General features: G+C 33.1%; 2 protein-coding genes across 2 annotated transcripts in view; both read left to right on the top strand.

Moving 5' to 3' along the window:
* Positions 1-8,528, top strand: part of LOC128235492 (fibrillin-3-like) — a 35,016-nt gene extending 26,488 nt beyond the window's left edge. The window contains exons 31-41 of the mRNA XM_052950306.1: positions 322-397; positions 1,198-1,294; positions 2,058-2,104; positions 2,412-2,547; positions 2,737-2,840; positions 4,834-4,936; positions 5,225-5,375; positions 5,866-5,935; positions 6,653-6,719; positions 8,067-8,156; positions 8,475-8,528. Coding sequence (XP_052806266.1) covers positions 322-397; positions 1,198-1,294; positions 2,058-2,104; positions 2,412-2,547; positions 2,737-2,840; positions 4,834-4,936; positions 5,225-5,375; positions 5,866-5,935; positions 6,653-6,719; positions 8,067-8,156; positions 8,475-8,528 — 995 coding nt within the window. The remainder of the gene's footprint in view (positions 1-321; positions 398-1,197; positions 1,295-2,057; positions 2,105-2,411; positions 2,548-2,736; positions 2,841-4,833; positions 4,937-5,224; positions 5,376-5,865; positions 5,936-6,652; positions 6,720-8,066; positions 8,157-8,474) is intronic.
* Positions 8,529-8,730: 202 nt separating this feature from the next.
* On the top strand, positions 8,731-13,681 carry LOC128234479 (adhesion G-protein coupled receptor D1-like). The gene is made up of 4 exons (XM_052948741.1): positions 8,731-8,851; positions 9,445-9,486; positions 9,866-9,943; positions 10,842-13,681. Exons 1-4 carry the CDS (start codon positions 8,741-8,743, stop codon positions 10,893-10,895), a joined length of 285 nt encoding a protein of 94 aa, XP_052804701.1. The 5' UTR covers positions 8,731-8,740; the 3' UTR covers positions 10,896-13,681.
* Positions 13,682-13,923: the final 242 nt, after the last annotated feature.

Below are 13,923 nucleotides of genomic sequence, written 5' to 3'. Positions count from 1 at the left end.
AAAAAGCGACAGATATGAGAAAAAGCGTCATAACGGAACGTTTCACAGTTAATCGGACCAGACAGAGGAAGTATTAATAATATTTCGATAAACTCACTGTTTATTAGGATGTTATCCATCGTTGTCTTAATAAACCACCGAAAACATGAAGTTAACTGTTTTCATGTTATGCAAAACTGCTTCACACCATATAATTAACAAATCTTTGTGGAAACATTTTTTGGTGTTAAAATCTTCAAATAACAGTGGTAATTAAAACATATTGTGACAGATTTTGCAATAGTAAAACTCTGTTAATACACTCTTGTTTACATCACACAGGTGAACAAGTATTCAGCGGTAGTGTATACAAGAATGTGTCGGGAATGTTGCCTACCGCTTTAAACGATATCGACTCGTGAGTAATCTAGTTTATGTTTTTATTGCCAAAATTGACATTCAAACAATCAAGTATAAAATGTTGTCATACAAAACAAAGTGTTAAGCTGTAAACATGTCATACAAACCAGTTCATAGAACACAAATTAATGAATCAGAACAGGTCAGTATTAGGGATTTATTTCATACAAAAACATCGGAATAGTCATTCATAAACAACTAGGAGAAAACGATAAACATATTGCCTTTCGATATACGTGTTAAAAGAATGAATGTACCAACAATAGCACATCACAATATGTAAAATCTAATCAAAAACGATATTGTTTAGAATATAAAATGTCCATACTTGCTGTGCTTGAAAGCTTTAATCGACAACACAACTTAATGTTAGATGTTTCACTGCTCTATATATCCGGGATCTCACAGATTGACAGTTAAAATATGTTGTAGTTGCTCATATAAATATTTGTGTTATGTTTTGTCTCAAAATCAGCTGGTTCCTTCATAGTATTCATATAAGATAACACACAAAAGAACAATTGCTAAAAAAAACTTAAGAAAAATCCATTTTACTTAAAGCGTTAGTAATGCATTGAGCCATAAAACATAAAATTTCGAACGTAATTATGTAAAACTGCGATCTGATCATTAGTCAGCAGTCTCGTATGACTGGTTCCAAACATTATTGTTCCAAGGCCAAAAATAAAAATAAGTCAAAACGATCAATTGGCGTGAAGCTTGAATAATATAATTATAATAGTATCATCATATAAAATGTATATCAATTCCCCAAATGTTCTGTTTTATAATAACCAGATTAGACGGTTCAATCAACGGTCCGGTCATGTCCTTTAGTTTCAAAAGAAAAGAAACCAGAACAGAGGACGTCCAGATAACGTTCCACATCTTTGATGTAAGTATTCCGTTTTAAACGTTGAAATATTTGTTAGAAGAACGTATTGATAGTTTTCGATATTTCAAATACGAGTATTTTAAATACCCGCTTTTCCTATTCAGATGTATTTATATGCCTTTATAAGTTTGATATTTTCTTGCTTGTTTCCATATCATTGTTTTTATTAAAGGGTCACACTATTTTTTAATTTCAATGCAATGTTATGTTTAACTCATTTGACTTCATGATATTGATATATTTAAAAAAATAGCCTTTTAAAGGTTAAAAAAGCGCCCAAATATCGCTTATATATTTGTTATCTGTACACAAATCATACACTTTATTTGGTTTTGATTATTAAAGTCAGCTGAGTTACACATAAAAAGGCATTTCAACAAAATGAAAATGGCATCAACCTACAAATTGCCTCTTTAAAATTAACGTTAAGCAGAACTGTACTATTTTGAAAATAATAATGCAGATCATTTAATTAAAAACACAATATGGCGATAATGTTTTTAAGAAGTAGAAAATAATTCACTTGAAAGCTCTCTGAACACGGCACCGATGCCTTTATTCACAAAGAACGTATCAATACGTTGTGTACAAGCCGACTCAACAAATAGTTTTCTGCTATAACTGGAGTGAAATTACTGATAAATTGGATTAAAGAAACTGTTTTCATCGAACTTGATGCTTACAATGATGATCGATTCAACTAGCTAATGCATAAACAAATAAAAATCATGATCTTTTTATGATATTTGTTCATTCCTTCCAGAAAAAACTATCTGATCCTTCCTGTTCCTACTGGAATCTAAATTTAAGGTATAACCTTAAACAGTTGCTCATGGCATTACGTAAGATACATGTTTGTGCTATGGCATTACGATGTAACGCCTTACATCATATATACTGATATGAATCAATCCAATAATGTGATCATTGATATTGAGACCCCTTTATTGGATCAATACAAAGTACTTAAAAGGTCATATATACATGACTAAATTTGATTAATACAAAAGCCGCTAGATTATAGTTGCCTGAAAGCGTAATAAAAGTTAAAATTGATTATCCGCCTAGTGCCAATAATGATAATTCAATAAAAGTATCTACTCTTTTGTGGTTGAAGTAGCCAGAAAGGCCTCTGGTCAACTGATGGATGCAATTTGGAACACTTTGACAGAGAACGAGGAGTCGTGAAGTGCCATTGTAACCATCTGACAAATTTTGCGATCCTCATGAGCCCCGCTAGTATTACTGAAACGGTTGTAATGTATAAAATAATAATAGACTTGTTTTATGTTCTTATCAAATCGGTGTTTGGTACATTGCATTTGTACAATTAACGCTTTCTGTAGTGTGTATATATAGTAAAGGAGTTTTGTTTCCATTTGTCTGTTTACTTAAATATGTCAATAATATTTTGTTAAGAGTGTAATTTCCATACGTTTTAGGAAAGTGTTCACCACCGTCGCCTTGGGGTCATGTCAATTGTGGGATGCAGTATATCTATACTTGGCTTGATTCTTACCATTGCCTCGTACGCCTACTTCTGGAGGCAAGTGTATTTATTTATGTAAGGTCCTACGGAGTCATATTACGACTGATTGATTTCTGAAGATGGAATACTTCCTAAGCTGGTGCTATGAAGTGTTGACTGTGTTGCAACTAACCCTGCTATAGATGACCCGTCTCAGTAAAGCTGAGACATCTGTCTTCAAACCTCGGATGTATTCTGTGCTTTCGACAAATTAAACTTCTTCCATAATGTATATTGTAGTCAAACATTTTAATATAATGATATCGATACCATGTATCTGGTAAAGTCCTTTCGTATTCTTAAGGCCCTATTTGGCCAGTGTATATGCAGGGAGCTTGTTCAACATAATAATAATCATTGGTATGCATACAACTTTCGTTACAAATATGGAAGGGATTATCCGACAGTTTGCTCAATATGCTTTATGACATTCTAACATGCAATGTATTTCAGAATTGCTTTTTTCCTGTATGCCAGCTGTGTTATTGATTAATGTGCTTTTATTAAATTGTTGTACTTGGTGACGTAGTTTGAGCTCTTTATTAAACCGGACAACTCAAATGTCTCTATACTGTTCTGAGGCTAAATGAATACGTAAACATACAAAATATAAGTAGATGTTGCGTTTGCTAGCTATCAACTCACCATTTATTTATTGGAGATTGTTTTCTAAAAATTATTTAATATACAAGTACAATTTGATCTAAATATCATGGTAATTTCAGTCGTATGCAGATATTAAGATTTAAGTAGTTCAAACAGAAGATTGCATATCACAATATGAGTTTCGAAGTATAAATCAGAATTCCTTAGGATTGTACGCTAAAATTGGCCGTTTAAATGAACGGGATATAACTGGTCAAAATGTATAAAACGATGGCTGCTTCTTGAGTCAGCAGCCAAAAAGACACAAACAAAAGAATATACTTCAACTAGAAAACAAAATATAACCAAAGTATAACAGTATGTCATGTAGGGGCCATCCATGGCTCAAAACTGGTACCAGTCAATAAGGGCCAGGTTGACCAAATATTACTCCCTGGATCAAGGACCACATATGTGCAAATGTGTGCTCTTCGGGCGGGAGTAAGTACTACAAGAATGAGGCAACGTGACGCCCATAGACCGGGTACTGGTACGTAGGGGACATTTAGGGCTAACATCTGGTACCAACAATAAGGGTCAGGTTGACCAAAAATCCTTCCAAGGGTCAAGAACCGCATACATTGCTGTTGTGAGTTGGTTCAGTTTGACCTTATATTACCCCGAGGGTCAAGGACCACAGATTTTGCTAAAAACCCAGCTAATTTGGTTAATGATCAAATTTAGTTCAAACAATAATTAGTATGTTATGACCTTCAGTACGCTAAAAGTGATTATGACGTCCGTACCGGAAATGATTACTTTGTACCTATCAGCGACCTCTATGTTATGATTATGTTCTTTTAAACTTGGCACCCCGCCTTTCTTTGAAAGTAGCATTGTTATGAAGACGACATTGTTTATTTTGTCAATGCTAAGCAGCATTTTATAGTGCCAATTATGTTTTCATTTTTATTATGAGTTTTACATTTTAATACCAACATATGATGAAGAATTCATAAATTGAATGCCTAATGTTGATTGTAATGTTTAATGTTAGATTGAAATGTATTAGACAAATTTTAACGGAAATCATATCAATTATCACAATCGCAAAACAAAAGCGTGGGCACAAACAAAATTATCGTTTAACAAAGTAATATTTCAAAATACCTTTATATCTATAAAGATACGATATACACAAAGCCTTTGAGATAACCAAAATCTAACATCAAATGCACTTTATCAAAAGAAGAATTAAATCTGGAATGTCATAAGCATAATGATTAAACTGTCGGACAATACCTTCAATATACAACAACACTGCAGCTTAAAATTTCTTTCGATTTTTAAATTAAACATTAAAAAAAAGAATAATTAAGGCTTGAAAATGAACTACTATCAATAAGAAAATCAATAATTATTGCAGGGCAGTACGTTCGAATAGGTCAATTATACTCCTCAACCTTTGCACGGTTCTTCTTCTGGCATACGCCCTGTTCCTTGCAGGGGTGGACAAAACTTCACAACATGTAGGTGTTTTTTCTTTGTCCTCGAAATTTAATTACAGCGTCACACTATTATTTATAGAAATATTTTTTAGGACTTATAAATAGGTAAATATCTGGAAATGTGTTACTATTTAATCTTCAAAAACAAGATTGAGGACCAATACTGGTTCATGCATTTGTGACATCAAGTATTTGGAAAGCAAATGCCACAGAAAAACAAAACCGCATCGGAATACATTGGACACTATTCTAACAGCTTACGAGATGAATTTCTCTAACCGGTGTTCTAATATTCGTTATCATTTACAGGTCTTGTGCACATCCATTTCTGTTTTACTCCATTACATATTTTTGACTGCCTTTTTCTTGATGCTATCAGAAGGATGCATTATTGCACAGTTGGTACTCAGATCCTTGGATACAAGGAACCGTTTGCACACGTGGCTTGGAATTTCTTACGGTACTTTATAACTGCATAAAGCCAATGATTAATAAAATGACATGCAACTCTTACCTCTCATGGTGCGCCAATATGGTTAGTTATGTACTACATTTTAAAGATGCACTCTTACTCCCAAACAAGATTAACCACAATTAATGCAATTGTTTTAATTTACCGAAAAGAATGAATACATATCGAAAGCAGTGGTTGTTATGAAGAATACTGTGTTTCATTTTAAAGAAAGGTGCAGAAAATATGGTATTTCTACCTTATGAGACGATAGTTGATCACTGTAAATCTTTAAGCACTCACCACTCATTTACTATTTTTGCGTTTTCAGCTTTTATTAACATGGTTACAATCTTGTTATAAGAAATTTATATTTTGAATAAATGAATCATTTAGTACGTAGTTAAAGTTCATCACTCAAATTGTATGTTTGGTATACCTGTGTATGTAAAATTTTAAATAAGATCGTCACTTTAATTGAAATATTACACTTTTTCAGGAGTGCCGTTGGTAATTGTGATTATTTCGGCTGCAGTATTTAGGCTAGAAGGATATGGAAATGATCAATTGTAAGTAGGTCAACAGAAGGATCAAATCATGTATAATATAGGGGTCAGTTCACTAGGGTTAATATTTGGCACCAAATGTTCTCCAAGATATAAAAGGTACATTGGTGTTTTAAACCTTATGCTAATATACAAACTTTTACTCAAATAATGCAAATATAGGTACTATTATCTTCTCTTTCATTTATTAATTAAGAAATACTTGACGTAAATGAGGTGCAGAATGCAATTATTTTTTTATAGTGACCCCATCCTTACGATGCATAAGTATGCAAATTAAATAATTTTGATGGTAAGATATGCATTAACTGTTTTTATCAAATTCGTGACAATTGGAATTAAATGGCAAACTCGTAAATGTTCACCCTCTAAACCTATTTTCTTTATAAGGTCTTTGCAAACAAGGGTGTCATATCGCCTTTATCTGGTCATGCCAGCCACCCAGAGTAGTTCAATGTGCTTGTGTTACCAAAATAGAGGGTCCCAAGACGTTGGGTCAATATTTGGTCAAGCTGGTGTGAAACAGAACACATTGTGTATATATTTGGCTTCTATAAGACATATGTTTTATCCTAACATAGTTTTAAAGCACAAATAAAAAGTTCCTATCTTTTGCGTAATTACGGGTCTTAAAATGAGCCTTCGTCGACCTAACCCTTTCATGTCGTGCTTCACTTCGCTATGTTATAGGAACTATTTTCTTGAATTTTCTCTTTCTAGCTGCTGGCTGAGCATTGATACAGGACTTATCTGGACCTTTGCTGGAACGACATTGGCAATAATAGGTGTAAGTTATTGACTCATTCAGTTTTTTAATATGTTTTACCGGGAACCGGCTTATGGGGTCAAACTGATTAAATAAGAAAATCCTTATGCCTCGTTTCAAAAATAGCAACTATAGAGCCGCTAATTGATTTACAGATTTCGACTTTATTCAATCAATGTTGTGTAAATTTATTGTATGTCGACGAACTATGAAAGGCAGCGATGAAGGTGCATCATAATTAGAACAACATGCAATGTACTTTGTTATAATTATGTATTTTAGACAAAATGTTTAACGGTAAAATCGTATGTTCTTAAAATGTTTCCATACGATTAGCAAAAAAATGCATATTTACGGAAGTTCATTCAAAACATTATCAATTGGATTTTTTTTAAGATTGCTTTTACATATTTTAAAAGTACTTACCAAAGAATGATATCCGGAACTATTTTACTTAAAGCCATATTTTCCAACGGTTTTATATACATAAGTATATAATTATTATGTATATATTTCATTTACTCCAAAGAGCAATGCCTTTTACATCGGGTTTCAATGTTCTACTTTTTTATTTACTTCTCTATCTTTGTAGAGCTCCTTTGAACCGTATTTTTCAAATAGACGAATACGTCACAAATACGTGTGAAAATTCAGTTGTGTACATTTACCCCCCCCCCCCCCCCCTCAAAGCAAAATCGAATGTTTAATGTGTAACATTTAAAAGAAATAGAACAATAGTAAAAGTGTTAATACAAATACGTCATACAACAGCCTATGTCACTTAGATAGATCAGGAGTCATAGTATAAGAACATATTAACTAAATTACCCAGGTACAATTTTGGGTCATTGGACCAAAGGTCAAAGTCACAGGGGTCGAAAATGTCAATTTCTTTAGCACTATAGACATTGATACTTCATATGTATTGTAGAAATACCATCCTTTAGCATTAAACGTCAATACTGAGATCAATAAAGTATTTGAGGTTGTACAATTATAATCATTTATTTTTGTAAAATGAATTGAATTAAAATAATTCTTGATTTTTATTAACGTAATTTACTAAGTCTGAGTTTAGACTTGGACTTGACTGGTCGTTATTATGAGTTCAGATTTCGTTTAATTGAAATGTAAACATTACATAGAAAAATAATGTTAATATATTAACAGTATGTCTACGTTGACCCTTAAATAAATACCATTTAATGGCCTTTAAAACTAAATACTCATTTGATTTATATACCTTCAGTATCAGTAATAGCTTGAGTTTTGGTCATTTAATTTCAAATGACATAATAAGTACATTGTATATTGAAATCAATATTCTCTTTTGGTTTCATGAAGTTATATATTTTATTTCTGTTATAGGTTAACTCAATTATCACGGTTGCTGTCATCAAAAGTTTGTTTGGAACTTCCATCATGTCGAAGAAAGAAATTGCTGACAAAATGAAGAAAGTTCATTTATTTATTTCGTTGCTCTATTTATTTTGATGTTCATGAATTGAATATGTAGATAATATCGTTTTTCCATATTTTATCGTTCAGAATTGGCAAATAATCAAGTATTATCAACGAAAGTTCTGGTAAACCCTAGCTTAACTTGTCGGAATAACACACATTATGTTTCACCAAATTTAACGTTTTACCGGTCTTAAATATAAATGCTAAACGTTTTGTTTAATGGTTGCCATGGAATATGTTTGTTCGTACAAATTAATCTGCAAACATTTTTTATACGAATGTGTTGATTATTGATATTGTGTGAAATACAAGGTGCACCATCGTTTTGGTGGGGTTAAAATGGAAAGCTCAACTGCAGTGCAATAAAAGAAGTGTCGATTAATTTCAAAGATCTTGAAAAGTGTGCTGCGAAAGAGCACTTAAAAATGATTCGCCAATTGCGTGTAATAATTAAATAATTGCATTAAAAAATAGTATGAAAAACGAGTGCATTTCAAACTCAAAATGGTGACCCTATGATTGGTTTTCCGAACTGACAATCTATAGTTGTGATCTATTACAGGACCGGGATACGAAGCATGTGTGTCTTGCTGCCAGTTTTCGGGATCACTTGGCTGTTCGGAGTGTTCGCTGTCAACAGAGAAACTGTCGTGTTTCAATACCTCTTTGTCATATTTAACAGTCTACAGGTACATGTGCACTATATCGCAGGTATTTTGCACTTACACGAACAGTATCATGCAGGTACCTGTACCTCCCTACAAATATACGTACACCAGTCTACACTTACCACAGTATAAAGGTCCACGTACACTAGTGTGTATGTAAACATACAGCTGCCAACAGGTAGACATAAAACGTCTTAAGGTACTCGAATCAACTTCTATAGTAAGCCTTTTCGGAAGATACACATACAATAGGTTTAGTAACACATAAAACAGTATACAGTTAAACATACACGACATTCTGCAGGTAAACCGGTTTTCAAAATATATGTTTTTTTTAGAAAATAAACGCTGAAAAGAAATAAACAGTCTATGGGTTAACGGCTAGCTCGAGCTAAACACGGAAAATCATTTAGCAAAACGTTCTAAGCGTTGACAATAGGTTTTTGATAATATTGTGTTTGCTGTTTTTCGTCCATTAAGTTTGGTTTATAAGCAATGCGTCATTGAACGAACATCATCTTAAGTATCATCTCAATCTTTGGATTGTCCATGTCGTGTTGTTTCATTGCTTTAAAATACGTTTTTTTAGTTTGCATTTTAATTTCTATTTTCAGGGAGCCCTTATCTTTATAGTTCAGTGCATGCTGGATAGGAAAGTATGAAGTTTCACTTTTATATAATCTATATGCAGGTCTAAAATAGCAGAATAGTGTTTTTTAAATTGCTATGAAATGCAAATACTTGTATATTCATCTGCAGTACAACTCACTGGGCATATTATCAAAGAAAGACATTTGATTTGTCATGTGTGGAAAACGTTAACTTACTTGTTTTTAACCAGATCTTTTCTAGAATATCATTTTTTGGATAAAATTCGTAATAAACTGCCTATTTCGATCTTTCTGATCTTTACGGAATACGTACAGAGCCTGTTAAGCTCGCTGTTTGTTCAAACACCAACAATAAAGGGTTTAAATATCTATCAAAAGTATGCATTCTATGCATATTAAAATCATGTTTGATTCTTTGATGAAGGTGCAGGACGCGTTCAAAACCAGGCGTACGAGGTGGCTTTCATCAAAAGTGGAAACGAATGCTTCTGAAATGAAATTGGTACTGGATTAATCATATTTTGTTAGCAAAAGTACACAGCATGCCAATATAATTGCAAACTTAATAATCTTGATTAGTAACAATCAACTAATCGAGTTCCTCTACTTGGATCTATATTGTAACACTTATCTAAGCAATCGATATTTGAAAATACACATACAGACTCGCTAAAAAGCATATAACAAACAAAGAGGATTGATTAGGGGACAGCACATTGCAATTTAATATGTAGAAGATCTATTCATGTTGAAGGAATTCTGACACTGATTATAGTAGAATACTTCAAGGTCAGTTGTTTAGAAACAGCGTCTTGATCACGTGCACTTTAGTCGGAATCTCTGCCTAGGTTTGCTGTGTAAGCCCCTGTAGCTTTCATTTATATGTCGAACCCCGTTGGCGAAAAAACAACAACACAAAAACCTGAGGCGAGAGGGATTGTTTACCTACAGTACAAGTTATTTGGTCTTTTACATCTAGTTCGAGCCTACGAGGAATTCGAGCAAGCGAAATCGGGCTAACGGGGTTCATTTTTTTTCAAAGAGAACAAAATGATGGAATATGAAAATATTGTAGCGTGATTTGTATACCTTTCAAAAAAATCTTTTTTTTTTCTATCACAACGTAGAAAACGACAATATTTTGTGGAAACTAAATATAAAATTACTAAGTAGACAAAGGAATTCGTTTACCAACCTCTGAAATACCATTTTATTACGATAAGTAGACCGCATGCATTAAGAAAATAATAACAAAATATGCTGGCGTCTTCAGTATTACAAAACACACTTGTCCGTAAGAAACGACGTTTAATAACAACTTTGAAACGCACAGTAATAGTAACTACACTATAGTTCTATAACAGCAAATTTACTCACTATACCAAATATTTCTTTTCCAGATGTCCTCGGCTGTTACAAAATCGAGAAAAGTGCCTTCCGAATCATCTGCATAGCTGCCGAATTCAAATCTGTTGACCAACTTTTGAGCTCAAAGACATTCTTCGGTTAGTTTAAGCGAATACAGTCTGTGTTTATTTGACATTGTTACTTCGATTATAGTGCGTTGTTTGAGTATAGTTTAGTACAACAACAAAAAGACATAACACTTGCCAGCGCGCATTAACTCATTTAATGGAACCTAATCATGACTGAAAAGAAGCTTATATTTCGTTGAAGGCTTTCTAAATGATAAAATGAGAAACCGTCTGGCGATCCAATTGGTCGAGGCAGCAGGAGCATAAACGCCAAATCATTCAATTCAAAATCGCCATTTTGTTGTTATAATGCCTTATAATCAACGTTAAACTACTTGTAATTAAAACAGTATACATTGTTGTGTCTAATATATGTCTTAGTAGCCATTCTATTACTAAGTCGTTTTTTGTTGTTATAATGCCTTATAATCAACGTTGAACTAATTGTTATTAAAACAATATTCATGTTTGTTTTTAATATTAGTTTTAGTAGCCATTCTATTCATAAGTCGTATCTTACATCAAGAAAGGGTCACTTTCATATTTTCTCTTCCTCTTTCATGTCAGCTTCTAATCTTCGCAACTCTTACTTAAACTTCCCATAATTCAAAAGATGAAATAAGTACCCGTATGGATCTCCTTTTATTGTGATCACACAATCACATTCTTTGTTGAAGACCGTCGTCCATAACCTTGTCTTGTGGCCATATTTATATCCAAATTATTTTTTCTGAGGTGGGATAAAAGGAAATCCATCATAGCCGCTCGTGTAAGATTCATCCCAACCCTCGCGCAGGGTGTTCTGTAGAAACTCGGTAAACCTCGTTACCGCTTAAAATTCTACGCTTTGGTTGGGGTGAACCTTTATCCCACCTCATATAAGTAAATCTAAAAATTTAACCATGTAAGAAATTCAAAAAATCAACAAGTACCCGTATGGAACTCTTTTTTAATGGTAATCACATTGTAATTACCTCCCTTGTTGAAGACTGTAGTCTGGAGCATCATAGAAACCTTTTCTTCCGGCAATATTTAGAATGCTACTTAATTAAATGGCATCATAATTAAGTTTTCACGCAGCATTCATGAAAAGATGCTGCACTCACCTCAGAACTATTTAAAGACCGATTTAACATACTAGTCTGAATTCATGACAACCATAAGTTATCACATATCCATACGCATTTATTTTCACTACACACAAAAGAGTTTCAGCAATTTTTTTTTTTTTTTACTTTATTTTGTTTAACTGAGGCGGGAGAAAAAGCATCTACCATAGCCGCTCGTGTAAGATAACCTCATTTCCGCAAAACACCCTACGCTCGGGTCGTGATGAACCTATCTTACACTCTCGACCATGGAAGATACTTATAATCTAAACTCTCGGCCATTGAAGATACTTATTATTCCATAAAATATTTCTGCTTCACCAAACATTTCTCCAACCATAAGTATCTCCAGCTCAAACATGTAGCTATTCCAGCATATTTTATTTTCTTCATCCACGCCACAAAACATGGTTAACCTTGGATGGATGAATGTCTGATGTTATAATTCATATTCACTGCCACTGTCATCAAATTTCACTTCAGCTATTGTCAATATTAACTTAACAAAGTTTCACACAACATGTAGCCAGATAATGATCACTTCAATAAGATCACTGATTGTTTGTCACTATGGTTCTATACTTAAGTCAATAAATTGTCAATTTAGACTGTCGCAAAAGTGAAATTCACTGTAAATTATCATACACATATTAAGCTTAATTCACGATATTCACTTTCACTCGTACAAGTTGTTCTAAATCATCATAGTATATGTTACTATATGCATGGCTTTAATACATTCTAATGTCACATGCTCCCATTTTCACTAATTTCCAAATCAAAGATTTTGTTCCAAAAAGTTCACCATTCATTTATTACACAGCTTGAAATAATCATGACACAAAGGAATTACTTATGCAATGGAAGTATTTTTGTTAGGATATATCGTTATACAGTTGACACGGCTATTCTGAACACCGTTTATCCGAAATTATCGCTATTTCGAATTTATTTTTCGGTTCCGATTTTTCTCCTTCTTTGTTTAACTGAATTTTTGGTCTTTAATCCGAAATCGCTTTTCCGAAATAATCGCTATTCCGAAGTAAAAATAACGGTCCCGATTTGGTATTTCACACCTATTTATCAATTCTTAATTCGAACCTGATCGTGTCATAGTTTTTCACACCTTACTGCGAATGCACTCGGGCATCGGCCTGAGGTGACAATGGAGCACAATTAGCGCTTGTTAAAGAATAACTTTGAGCACGCGTATGTTACAAACATCGATGTCAGAAAATGAGCGATTCATTTCGGTGATGTAGTATATAATTGCTGGTTAACGCAACCTGAATACCATTCAAAAATGTCATCAGATTCATGCATGTGCTGTCATTTTGTTTTATAAGTATAATAACGAATTATTTGTCAATTATTAAGCAATCAATTAACAAATAGTTTTATATAAGAAATATAACTCAAACCGAGTGTATCGTATTGGTAACGGGTAACCGACATTGCAATTTTCATGACTTAGTATTTAACGTCATCTATAATTCGCGAACGCTGTCATTTACGGAAAATTGTTAATCCGAAACACCTTTATTTCGAAATAATTCGTTGGGTCCCTACAACTTCGGATTAACGGTGTTTAACTGTATATGTGATATAGTATTGTTAAAAAAATAAACTTTCACATATGTTTACAAAATGTAATAAGACAAGAGTGTGAACATGTTCACATTTATTTGAATATCCATTAAACTCTATTCTTAACAAAGTGTTATCATCATTTTCTGTTTTATATTCGTGTATGAACTTAATACATGTAATATTTACTTTGAAATTCTTTTTCTAAAGACGTCCCCACGGAAACTGGTAGGCGATGATGAAACAGCGACAGTACGATGATGAAGAGGCGAAAGTAAGATTTTACTACGATAACAAAACGTGTTATTACG

The sequence above is a fragment of the Mya arenaria genome, chromosome 5, assembly GCF_026914265.1.
Source record: "Mya arenaria isolate MELC-2E11 chromosome 5, ASM2691426v1".
Classification (NCBI taxonomy): Eukaryota; Metazoa; Mollusca; class Bivalvia; order Myida; family Myidae; genus Mya; species Mya arenaria.
This window is presented reverse-complemented; position numbering and strand designations above follow the sequence as displayed.